We start from the raw sequence: 13,125 nt of genomic DNA on the forward strand, positions 1-13,125 counted from the left end.
TGCAGTGATGTTTGTCACAGTGAATGTGCGTTGTGATGATTTCACATGACATGTCTTGGCCCAAATCTGTGGAAAATCTGTAGTAATTTTGAAAACTTGCAAGCTCCTCTGACTATTGTGGAGTTTGCTTGATTATGCGTTAATTTCTGCGATCGCAAAAGTTACTGTCTATAACCCTGGTTCTGTGAAACATCGAGTGGAGAGATCCACCTATGGGAAGGGCATCCGTACCTGACCTCTGTAGAAGCATCCAATTGCACCAAGTCTGACTGTGACAGACAGGAGCATGTGTCCAATACCAGGTAAGGGCACAGCCCTTACCTTAGTGCATAAATGACCTGCACACACTCCTCTTCCTCAGTGAGCAAATTCGCTTCTTATGCAGCAAGCGGGGCAAGCTTGGTGGGTCTCTCCACTTGATGTTTGAGAGAACTGGGGTTATGGACAGTAACTCCCTGATTGCCCAACACACTCACAGTGAGGCCCTGTAAACCAGGGGATGGTCAACTAAAGGGGATAGGCCCAGCTTGCAGCAGAACAGATGTCCTGCAATGAGACTCCCTGAAACAGAGCCCATGAGTTGGCCACGCCCCTAGTAGAGTGTGCTCTGAGGCCCTCTGGAGACTGTACTCCCTTCGATTCATATGCCAAGGTAATAGCTTTCACAAGCCAATGGGATAGAAATGCTTAGAAATTGGGTGCTGTACCATCAAACCCAACATGGCTTTTAGCAATAGCCGCTAGGTAGACCTTAATAGTGGAAAAGGATTACCCACCATCCATAAGGTCTTGCAAAAAAACATAAAATGTCCAAAACCGAACACTGATACAATATCAGGCGGCACCCATCCCACCACTTGTTGAACATACACCACTTACAGTGATATAGGAAACATGTGGAGGAGGCCCTAGCACTCTGTATGGTGGTGGCCACACGTGGAGGAAACCCCATTGCGTTCAGGTTTGCCCTCTCACAGGCCAGGCACAGAGGGCCACTCTGTCTGGGCAGAGGTGATAGATTTCTCTGTTTGCCTGAGACAGGAGGTCTGTGTGTAATGGGAGGGGCCATGGCTGGTCATATAGGAGTGGAATTTTCTCCACCAGCCACGGCGCCTTGGGTCATCTGGGTGCCACCAGAAAGAGGGTCAGGTTTTGATCTCTAGCCCCGGCAATGGTGAGGGCTATTAAGCAAAGGGGAGGGAATGCTTAGAGCAGTACGTTGGGCCACAGATGGGCCAGTGCATCTACGCTGAATGGTGCGACCCTGTCCCTTAGTGAGAAGAACATAGGACAATGGGTGTTTTCGCGCGAGGTGAAGAGATCTACGGTAGCCCGGCCGAATCTCTCCCACAATAAGTCCACTACTTGTGGGTGTAGGCGCTAGTCTCCATAGAGTGGGTTCCCCCTGACAGGAGGTCTCCACCCTTGTTCAAGATGTGTCACATGTAACAACTGCTATATAAGCTAGGATCCTGAAACCTGTCATTCTCAGCAGGGCTAAACCCATCTCCACAAACAGACAAAACACTCTCTGACTCAATGAGAGACCAAAAGGAAGAACTGTGAATTCGTAATGTATGCCTTGTTAGGCTAAATGAATGAATTTCCTGTGTGGGGGATAAATGCTTATGTAGAAAAAAAGCATCTTTCAGATCGACTGTCCAGTCGTTGAACCAGTCATTCTGATGAATTAAACAAGAAAGAGTGCTGTGTGTCAGCATTCTAAAAGCGTATTTTCTCAAATGTTTGTTCAACACTCAGAGATCCAGAATAGGACGAAGTGAGCCGTCCTTTTTGGAACCAGGAAATAATGGGAGTAAAACCCCTGATGATATAGGTGCAGGGTAACCATTCGAATTGCTCCCTTCTCTAATTCCAATAAAATGCGGGGTTTCTTCTTAAACTGAAGTCTGTATCCCTTGGTTACAGTTTGAATCACCCACTCGGGGGCTGACACACACTGCCAAGCTGTTATGTGATTCGTGAGTGTTGCCACCTGAGCCAGAGAATCGCTCAGAGCTGTGCATGTGCCTCGTTTGCAACATGTGGGGCTGCCAGGGGATGTTTTCTCCTGGAAACTAATTAATTTAATTCATTATATTTTAAAAAATATTTGTTGTGTTTTGGAGAACACTGAGGCCAAATCCTTTATTAATATGTGGGAGCTGTATGTGGGAAGCCATGCGGTCTCCCTGAATGCCCCATCGATGCAGGGCTCTCCAACATGAACTATGAGGGGGAAAAAACACTGGGCAACACTGTAAATGGTGAAGCCACTAAGAACACCTGGTGAGTACACACTGGTAGGCGGGGGGGGGGGCTGACTCCCCTGACAGAAAGCCTCCTTCTCTTGGATGGGTGAGCTAGGGCAAAACTGGAGTCTAGAGGGATGGCCGCCCGAAAACGTGGACTCAAAGCCTCAAGGCTTGGAAGAAGGGGGATTCTCCCCCAAGGCCTGGAAGAAGGGGGATTACCCTGCTGAGCTGTTGGCTTGTTACAAGGTTTTGGTCTGCTAGCATTCTGGAAATTACATCCTGGGATTAGGGCGCTGCACAGAGGGGTCCTGGCGGAGCATAGATTTCCTTAGCAGACACAGTTTGAGAGCCTCATCCTCCTTCTTTTTGTCGTCACAGTGTTGTTGCATCAAAGCGATGGGGAGGCCAAAAAGGGCCCGGCCGGGTGCCACTGGGTTCCTGCGATGTGCTACTTCTCGCTATTGGGGAGACCTGAGCCCATGCTCCCCAACCACTAAGAGGGCCATGGAATGCCCGCTTGCCTGAGAAGCTTGGCGTGCATTGCGGAGGACGAGGTCATTAATAGTGATGATCTCCTTCCAGAGCGAGGATGAGGGACACCCTTTCTCCAGTTGCTGCCCCATGTCAACCAGGAGCTCAACCTGGTAAGCTGATAGAAGCAATGAGACATTGAGGGCCCTGACAGCCAAGGCCTTGTAAGAAGCCTGGTGAAGGGATGCGGTCCATTTTGCTGGGGAGAATGGGCTTGGGGGGAATGAGCAGGCCACCTTGGAAGGGGTTAAGGTGTCTGGTGATGGAGGCTGAATGGCGGGGGGTCACCCATACTGAGAGCCGCCATATATCCTTAACCTCAAGGCCTACCCTGTGGTCTCCCCAGAAGTGTTTCATGTGCTTGGCACATGCGGGGAGGACTGGGAGGAGCTGTTTTCTCAGGCCGTGAGAGGGTCCCAGGAGTTTCCCATTGTAAACATTGGTCCGTGGCACTTTGCAGGGCCAGCCATTCAATATTGAGGCGAGCAGCCACTCACTCACAAAACTTGAACAGGACAGGCTGAGGTAAGGCCACGGGAACATTAGCCTCGGGTGTTAGAGAAGATGGGATGGCCTAGACATCCTCCGAACCCTCTAGAATGCCCATGTTGTCCTCATCACTGAGAGCTGGCGGCTCATTAACAAAGGAGGTTTCACCAGGTAAGATGCCCTCGAGGGAAGAAGGGTCGCTTTGGTCGGCCCAGCTCAGAGAGGCTGCACCTCGGGAGATCCCCGGAAGCGCACCGTCATAGCTGTTTCCCCTGTCAGAGTCGGACTGTCCAAAATCTACGCTCTGAGTCACGGCCACTTTGAGCCTTAGGCGCTGGTGCTTTTTGGGAAGCGCTAGGCAGTGACTACAGTTGAAATCAATGGCTTCTTCTGTGTGTTTGAGACCCATGTAGAGCACACAGAAGGGATGAGAATTCATAGCTGCGATGAGGGCACCACACGCAGCCGGGCAGGCACACAACTTGTTATCCCTGGCTGAAGCCAAAGCCGGTTTAGTATGCGCCATGGCGGCGAAGCACAGAGCTCAGTCAAGTCCATAAGGCAGGCAGCCATAGGGCAAGGGAAAAAATGGTTTAAGAGGAGGTGGGCAGCCTAACGACCAGTGTGAGCATGGGCTAACCACACAGTTAACCTGGCTATCGAGACACTTCTGACGGAGGCTGATCCGAGGGATTTGTCCTCCTGCAGACAAAAATGCAAGTCAGCAAACCAACTTTTGGCATTGGACATGCGCTCCTGTCTGTCACAGCCAGACTTGGTGCTAATGGATGCTTCTACAGAGGTCAGGTACGGATGCCCTTCCCATAGGTGGATCTCGAACACAAGATGATGAAAGAGAATTGAGAATCAAAATCCTGGAGGGACTGACAAGAGTCTGAGGCTATCAGGTATGCTGAACCCAATGTGGTCTTTTGCTGTTGTACACACAACATACAACAATATTAATATCAATGCTTGTTGGCTTTCTATTTTTGTCAGTGCAGTAGTGCTTTGCTAGTTTCATTCATTCATTCATTTATCTTCAGTAACTACTTACTGCTTACTAACTCCTGGTCAGGGTTGCAGTGTATCAGAAGTCTGTTCCAGAAGCAGTGGGAGCAAGGCAGGAATACTCCCTGCTGGGATTCCCGTCCATCACAGGGCACCATGAACACTCACATTTGCATACTTTTACACCTACAGTCCATTTACAGTCACCAACACACCAACTGCATGTCTTTGGGAGATGGGAGGAAACTGGAGGAAATCCACAAGGACATGGGGAAAATATTGACAGTAACCTGAACTCAGAATTAACTGGCCTGGAGCTGTAAAGTGGGAATACTACCTGCTACACCACCATGCTGCCTATCCTGAGGATTTACATTTATTAAAATAGATTTTTTTAAAACACATCCATCTTCTACCACTTACTCCTTTTTAGGGTCACGGGGAACCTGGAGCCTATCCCAGAGAGCATCGGGCACAAGGCGGGGTACACCCTGGATAGGGTGCCAGTCCATCACAGGGCACAATCACATACACACTCACACACCCATTCATACACTACGGACACTTTAGACACGCCAATCAGCCTACCACGCATGTCTTTGGACTGGAGGAGGAAACCGGAGTACCCGCAGGAAACCCCCGCAGGAAACCCCCGCAGCACGTGGAGAACATGCAAACTCCGCACACACATGGCTCCGGCAGGACTCGAACCCCGGACCCTGGAGGTGTGAGGCAAATGTGCTAACCACTTGGCCACTAAGCCACCGTGCGCCCTTTTTTAAACACAATGTAAATTATAATGTTTTAATCAGAATGTACACTTTTTTGAATAATAAGGCAATAGCTAGGCAAAGAACAACTTCTAGCTGGATTTGGGGAAAAAACTGTCAAGAATCTGTTTAAGAGACGAAAGAGTCGATTCTTATTGATGAGCTGAACAAATTACTCTGACTCACTGAAAAGAGACAAGCTTCAGTTGTGGCACACCATGCATCTCTATAGGTACATTTCAGTTTATATTTCTGACTACACTATTGGTATGCTGCAGTTATATTTTAGTGTCTCTCACTGCATACTGTACTAGTATTAATGTTTATTTGAAACATCTGTTTAAGTCTCTGGGCCACTGATCAGAACTGAGTTCAAGCCCCAGCACTGCCAAGCTGCCACTGCAGGGTCCCTGAGCAAGAGCCATAACCCACTCTGCTCCAGGGGAGCTGTACAATGCCTGCCTCTGCATTCAGACCCCAGATTCCTAACAAGCTAGGATATGTGAGGAAAAGAATTTTACTGAATGTTACATCTATATGTGGCAATAAAGTCAGTCTTTGTTTCTTGGTAGGATTTCACTGTATGTAACTTGAAGATAGCCCCCATTAAAGCTTGGATAAATTGTAGTTTACTACTAAATGGACAGTATGATTAAAAAATGTGATTGTCCTGGGCTCTGTAATCATTGTATTAAATAGTAAAGAATTTCTCTTCCATGTCTATCAGTTATTTTGCATGTGCATGGGTGGCCCATACAAGTGGATGACACAGTGCCCTCTACTAATTTTGGCACCCTTGGTAAATATGTGAAAAATATGGCTGTGAAAAATTGTCTTTATTGTTTAACCTTTTGATCTTTTGTTATAAAATTCACAAAAATTCTCTGCTCTCATGGATATGAAACAATTGCAAACACAACACAGGTTTATCAAAAAATATAGGTGTGCAACAATTATTGGCATCCTTTTAGTCAATACTTTGTGCTACGTCCCTTTGGCAAGATAACAGCTCTGAGTCTTCTCCTATAATTCCTGATGAGGTTGGAGAATACATGACAAGGGATTTGAGACCATTCCTCCATACATAATCTCTCCAGATTCTTCAAATGCTGGTGGACTCTCATCTTCAGTTCACCGCACAGGTTTTCTATGGGTTTTAAGTCAGGGGACTGGGATGGCCATGGCAGGACCTTGATTTTGTGGTCAGTAAACCATTTTTGTGTTGATTTTGATGTTTGTTTTGGGTCATTGTCCTGCTGGAAGATCCAACCACGGACCATTTTAAGCTTTCTGGCAGAGTCAGTCAGGTTTTCATTTAATATCTGTTGATATTTGAGAGTCCATGATGCCATGTCTCCTAACAAAATGTCCAGGTCCTCTGAAAGAAAAACAGCCCCAAAACATTAAAGAGCCACCACCATATTTAACCGTGGGCATGAGGTACTTTTCCATATGGCTCCATCTCTGTGTGCACCAAAACCTCCTCTGGCGTTTATTGCCAAAAAGCTCTATTTTGGTTTCATCTGATCATAGAACCCAATCCCATTTGAAGTTCCAGTAGTGTCTGGCAAACTGAAGACACTTTTTTCCATCTATCTTTTTATAGCTTTTATATTTATACTTTTATTTATTTTTATCTCTATATAAGTAAATTCTATTTTTATGTGAATTCTCTTTTATGTCACCAGACAGTTGTAAAAAGCATTTCCCTTCATGGCTTACTGTGTATGGTTTTTTTTTGTGTGTGTGTGTGTGTGTGTGTGTGTGTGTGTGTGTGTGTGTGTGTGTGTGTCCAATAAATTTGACTTGATTTGATTGGGTTTCAGTCGGCACACTCCACTTGGTCTGAGGCCATATATTTTTCTCATATGAATTCATAGGGGTGCCGATAATTGTTGCACACCTATATTTAACAAATATATTTTTTGATAAAACTGTGCTGTTTTTGCAATTGTTTCATATCCATGAGAGCAGAGTATTTTTGTGAATGTTTTAAACAAAATATCAAAAGTTTAAACAATAAGGACAATTTTTCACAGCCTTCTTTGCTCATATTTACCAAGGGTGCCAATATTAGTGGAGGGCACTGTATAAAATAAACAGGAAGCAAATAGGCAGCTTAATGGAGTAGGTGATAAGCCTGGGATCTAAATACAAACGAGGCTGATGATTGACCAACGAACTAATGCCACTGTGCTTTGCTACTTGAGAGGTCATTATTTTGTTTGATAGGTTCTTTAATGAATCACATGTAAATTAATCACATGTAAATGAACTATATGAAAATGAATAAATAAATTAAAGACGATAGGTTCTTTAATTTTACACCCACACTTTAAGAAAATCCATAACAAACACAGCATAGTTTGCTCGACAAAGAAACTACTCAGATGGCTTTTTGGTCTTGACTCAGGTGTGTATCTTCTTATGTGGAGCAAAAACCTGCACTCGCACTTTGGAGAGAGGTTTGGATGAAGGGCCTCAGACCAAGTGGAGGGTGTGGACTGAAACCAAATCAAATCAAGTCAAATTTATTGGACACACAAACACACACACACAACCATACAGAGTAAACCATGCAGGGAAATGCTGGTTGGTGACATAAAAGAGAATTTACATAAAAAATAGAATTCACTTAAATAGAAATAAAAATAAATAAAAGTATAAATATAAAAAGATAGACAGCAAAATATATATTAACTGTATGTGGTATAAAGTGTAGATATGTACAGTTGAATGTGCCATACAATGCTGTGCATCATCGAGGTGAGGTAGGTGCAGTGAAAAAGCTAACAATATAATATTAACATTTATAAATGCAGGATATTTTGTATGTATTGACAGAATGTTGTGTGTGTGGGTGTTGTGCAAACCAAGATCATCAACACTGCTTAGAGTTACTTGAAATACAAAGAGGTCCAAACTGAGCAAGCCTAGGAGGACTGTTTTCAGCTTAAGCCTGTTATCTGGGCTTTGATAGCACATTGTTTTTGGCGACACAGTGCTGATTGCATTTCACTTCCACAGAAGCATCTCCAACACCGGGATAGTTGTGTTTCCCGACTTGACAGCCATCGGATCTCTTGAAGCCGATTTCATACTGTGAGTTCTGCAGGTGTTAAAATAATTTATGGGCTAAACAGGAGAGGCTAATGGACATTGATAGTGAGCTCTATGTTGCAACACATTTCACCATTTTTTTTTTTTTAACACATTATAAATGTAATTATTACATTGTGGAATTAAGTGAAGTGACTGATGGTGTTCACCATGATTACACTAAAAAATATTCACCTTGATGTAACATATCAAATAAATCCTGTATAACGTTGTTGACAAGTTTAGTCTAACCAACTACCAGCAAAGTGTCTCCCAGTTCTAAAATCAGATGAATCTTCTAGCAAGTTACACAAGACAACTTGAGCTGGGCAACTGGATCAATAGAACATATTAGGAAAGTTCATTCTAGAAAGGAACTAATGCAAGTCTAGTAATAGTAATAAGGTTCAAAGTAAGAGAGAGAGAGAGAGAGAGATCAAGTTAAGTTCATCAAGTCCTATTGTATAGTCTGCTGTTTTACAATGTTTGGATGATCAAACACCAAAAGTACACTCAGGATAGTAAGATTACAGTTCCAAGTGAGATTACTGTCATTATTGTTTTCTTTTTAGAGATATCTGTGACAACCTACACTTGCAGTCAATCCCACCAAATGCCTTCATTGGAATGACAGCTGAAGACATAACAATGTAAGTTATCTTATGCTCTCTGTCAGTCACTCAACTAAATTATCCATGTCCTTACAGGGTCAGTTTTTAGTTGCTTATTTATGCCCTGATTATTAAAGCCTTCAAGGGCATTTGTGTTTCGGTATGTCACTCTTGAATAGATGTTATCAGTTACATTGGTGGTACATGTTATATAAAAAGTATATTCCCTAATAATATTCCTCTGGTAATGTTTCACTTTCAAAGGAATCTGTATAACAATGGCTTCAGGGAAATATACAAACATGCCTTCAATGGCACAAAAATAGATAAACTGTAAGTACTGGCCCATTTCTAACATTTACATTCACTATTTCTTTGAACCATAGCAGATTAGCATGGACACTTAAAATCCTTTTCTGCTTGTTTCACAGAACCTTAAAGAACAACCGAAAGCTGCAAATAATCCACAGGGATGCTTTTATGGGAGCTTTGGGCCCATCTGTATTGTAAGTCATATCCTGCAGAACTTTAGGCACTTGATCAAGATAAGTCTTTAAATGTCCTATGTTAGCCAGATAAATCAGTTAGTATTTATGTTCACTAGGTAGGAATTAAAAAGCAAAAAAAACACAAAAAAACAGATCACACTATGACTTGAAAAAATATGTAATGGATGCTTGATATATTGTTTAATTATACTATGCCCTTTCTTTTGCATGCTGTATTTATTCAGAGTTTGGTATTTTATTTTAGAGATGTTTCCTCCACTGCTCTGGAGACATTGCCGTCTCATGGCCTGCAGTCTGTGCTGATGCTGGTGGCTCGCTCAGCGTTTTTGCTAAAGAGATTGCCGCCTCTAAACAGTTTGGAGAGCTTAAGAGAGGCTCATCTCACCTACCCGAGCCACTGCTGTGCTCTACTCAGCTGGGACACTCACAGGTCTCTGCTGTTTCTCTGTATTCATGCTTGGGACTCCTGACCTACATACATATATTGTTTTTTAGCTTAAATTAGCAAATAGAGACCCTTTGTTAACAGATACACAGTTAACTATTAATGAATCATGGTCTTATTATTTTAAATAGCTCATTTTCAAGCGATAAGTCAGGTGTATCAGAAGTACAGGAAACCCTCTGTAGGAGATCGTTATATTTAGAGGTTTAATTATAGTGACCTGTGTGAACAATTTATCTTGATCATACAGTAGATTACTTAACAAAATATTACTAAAGCTTCTAGCTTGATGCATCTTGGTAGCAGATCTTTCTTTAGCAGACATTCTTATTATGTGTCTTCTTCAACAGGGAGTCTCCATCTTCAGCACAGAGGAATGGATCTTCATACTGTGAACACCATAGTCCGTTAGATAAGTACGGTTTATAAGACTATATAGTTGTAACATTACATTTCTGGTAGAGAACGAAAAGTTTGCAATGTTTGAAGACTCACCTGAGCATTTACATCTACTTTAATATAGTTTTACATGTAGACAGGACCCTATAAATCAACCCCCCGTCCCCCCATCCGCCGGCTCATCATGGTTATATAGATATTCTATCGCTGGTTATATAGATATTGTAAAACCCAACAACAGGCACAAAAATTTAAGTGGGAAGTCTCTGTATCTCCATAAAATATGCAATAAGCAAAACAAAATATGCTTAATTTTGTATGTATTATTTACAACATATGCTCTAGATATTCCCAGCACTGCCAAGATATACCCTTATGCTCTATGCATTATTTTCTGAGTTGCTGTACAATGTTTTTGCAGATTTTGTGCAACATATTCAGATTGACATATTTCAAAACATATTCCTTTTGGTCCCTGAGTTTTCAGACACCTTGTATAATTAACAACATGTTAACAGCAGTTCCAAAATCAAGGTCAGATTGGCCGGTTCAATATTTTGATACATGCCACAGAGCATAGTAATGATTATTGCTTGATTATATCATGCAGGATACCAGTCTGGATGTATCTTGGTTTTAATTGTACTGTACAAAATAATTGTACAGTAATGTGTTTCTATATTGATTATTCCAAACTGAGCGTACATTATGCAATACTCACTGTTTTTTCTCTTTATGACTATATATTTAGGGGCTCCGGAAAAGAGGTTTTCTATTCTGACATTCTGGATCCACTATCTGAAGCCAGCTTTGGCAATGTGGACTTTGAGTACCCGGACTTCTGTCAAATCAGACCAGCCCTCCAGTGCAGCCCTGAGGCAGATGCCTTCAACCCCTGTGAGGATATTGCTGGGTTTGGGTTCCTCCGTGTGGCTATCTGGTTCATCAACATCCTGGCTATTGCTGGCAACCTGACTGTGCTTCTTGTGTTATTCGCCAGCCGCTGCAAACTCACTGTGCCACGCTTCCTCATGTGTCACCTGGCCTTCGCCGACTTCTGCATTGGTGTTTACCTTCTCATGATTGCCATTGTGGACCTGAGGACACGCGGCTACTATAGCCAGCATGCCATTGAATGGCAGACAGGAGTGGGCTGCAACATTGCAGGCTTTCTATCTGTCTTTGGTGGAGAACTGTCCATCTACACACTGTCTACGATCACCATAGAACGTTGGTACACCATCACCCATGCCATGCAGCTAGAGCGTCGACTTGCTCTGCCCCAAGCTGCTGTAATAATGGTTGCTGGCTGGCTGCTATGCCTGGGCATGGCACTACTTCCACTCGTGGGCATAAGTAGTTACAGCAAGGTCAGCATGTGTCTGCCCATGGACATTGAAACACCTCTGGCCCAGGCTTATGTCATTCTTCTGCTGCTTTTCAATGTGGGGGCTTTTGTGGTGATTTGTGGTTGTTATGTGCGGATCTATGTGATTGTACGGCACCCTGAAGTGCCTGGCCGTGCTGCTGATGCCAAAATCGCCAAGCGCATGGCCGTGCTCATCTTCACCGACTTTCTTTGCATGGCGCCAATCTCTTTCTTTGCCATCTCAGCTGCCTTTAAGGTGCCCCTCATCACAGTCACCAACTCCAAGATCCTGCTGGTGCTGTTCTATCCTATCAACTCCTGTGCCAACCCTTTCCTCTATGCCATCTTCACCAAGGCCTTCAGGAAAGATTCATTCATTCTGCTAAGCTCCATGGGCTGCTGCGAGAGCAAAGCCAACATGTACCGTATGAAGACCTACTGCTCAGAGAACACTGCAAAAATGATGAGTTCCTCAGTTGGCAAGAGCCTTCACACTGCCAAGTGGTTGTCCATCTATCCTCAACAAAAGTGCCAGCTGCAGATAGAGGGGTTACAGAAAGACAGCTGTGGAGAACATCTCACATAACACATTCCGACTGCTTGCCTGAGAGTTCTCATCTTTTTTCATCACTGTGCAGTGTTGTATGGTGTATTATGTTAGCCGTGTCCCTTCAGAGTATTTTAAAATTTGATTCTGACTCAGGTAGGAGAAGGGCTCTTTCAGAAGGAATTTGTCACAGTTATTTTATCTCACATAAAGAGGTTTAATTTTTTCTGAAATATAATGTTTTGTCCCATGAGAACCTGCTTTGTGATTCTGAGTTTATTCATACCCTTGACAGAGGAGTAGACAATACGGGCTGATAGACTTGGACACCCTGGATTGGGGCTATAGGCTAAAGAAAAATGAAGAAACTGATTGTCCTCATATGTCACATCACAATTCATCCTTTCCATCCATTTGACACTTTTTACCTTGTGAAGTGATCATCACTGCCTAGTTCTCAGACATAAGTAGGAACATCACAGACTGGACTCAGAGCACCCTGAATAGATCCTTTCCCTTCATCCTTAATCCAGTATGTCTTTTATAAGTTTGTTGTTGTTATTTTTGTCAAACAAATTAGGTTTTGTATCATTTTGATTGTTTTTACTGTATTGTTGTCTACATCTCAAGGATCTTGTCGCATTTCTGACAGGTCAACATAGCCTACATCGGTCATCACAGAGGTCAGAGGGCAATGACTGTGTGTTCTGCCTCTAACCTTTTTTATGAACATAATATAACACGTCAGACAGCCTTTCTATTCAAACACGGTGAGTGTATGTTTAATAGTGTGCACGGTGGCTTAGTCATTAGCATGTTCGCCTCACACCTCCAGGGTTGGGGGTTCGATTTCCGCCACGGCCCTGTGTGTGCGGAGTTTGCATGTTCTCCCCGTGCTGTGGGGTTACTCCGGTTTCCTCCCCCGGTCTAAAGACATGCATGGTAGGCTGACTGGCATGCCCAAAGTGTCCAAATGTGTATCTGAGTGTGCCCTGCAATGGACTGGCACCCCGTCCAGGGTGTACCCCATGCACCTTGGGACAGGCTCCAGGTTCCCCGTGACCCAGTAGGATAAGCAGTATAGAAAATC

At 43.5% G+C, this 13,125-nt stretch overlaps 1 protein-coding gene across 1 annotated transcript in view; it reads left to right on the plus strand.

Annotated features, from left to right (window-relative positions):
* Window positions 1-12,775, plus strand: part of lhcgr (luteinizing hormone/choriogonadotropin receptor) — a 31,895-nt gene extending 19,120 nt beyond the window's left edge. The window contains exons 5-11 of the mRNA XM_053620619.1: window positions 8,084-8,158; window positions 8,728-8,805; window positions 9,031-9,099; window positions 9,198-9,272; window positions 9,520-9,705; window positions 10,071-10,136; window positions 10,871-12,775. Of these exons, the coding sequence (XP_053476594.1) occupies window positions 8,084-8,158; window positions 8,728-8,805; window positions 9,031-9,099; window positions 9,198-9,272; window positions 9,520-9,705; window positions 10,071-10,136; window positions 10,871-12,074 (1,753 nt within the window). The 3' untranslated portion in view covers window positions 12,075-12,775. The remainder of the gene's footprint in view (window positions 1-8,083; window positions 8,159-8,727; window positions 8,806-9,030; window positions 9,100-9,197; window positions 9,273-9,519; window positions 9,706-10,070; window positions 10,137-10,870) is intronic.
* Window positions 12,776-13,125: the final 350 nt, after the last annotated feature.

The sequence above is a fragment of the Ictalurus furcatus genome, chromosome 3 (assembly GCF_023375685.1).
Source record: "Ictalurus furcatus strain D&B chromosome 3, Billie_1.0, whole genome shotgun sequence".
Lineage (NCBI taxonomy): Eukaryota > Metazoa > Chordata > Actinopteri > Siluriformes > Ictaluridae > Ictalurus > Ictalurus furcatus.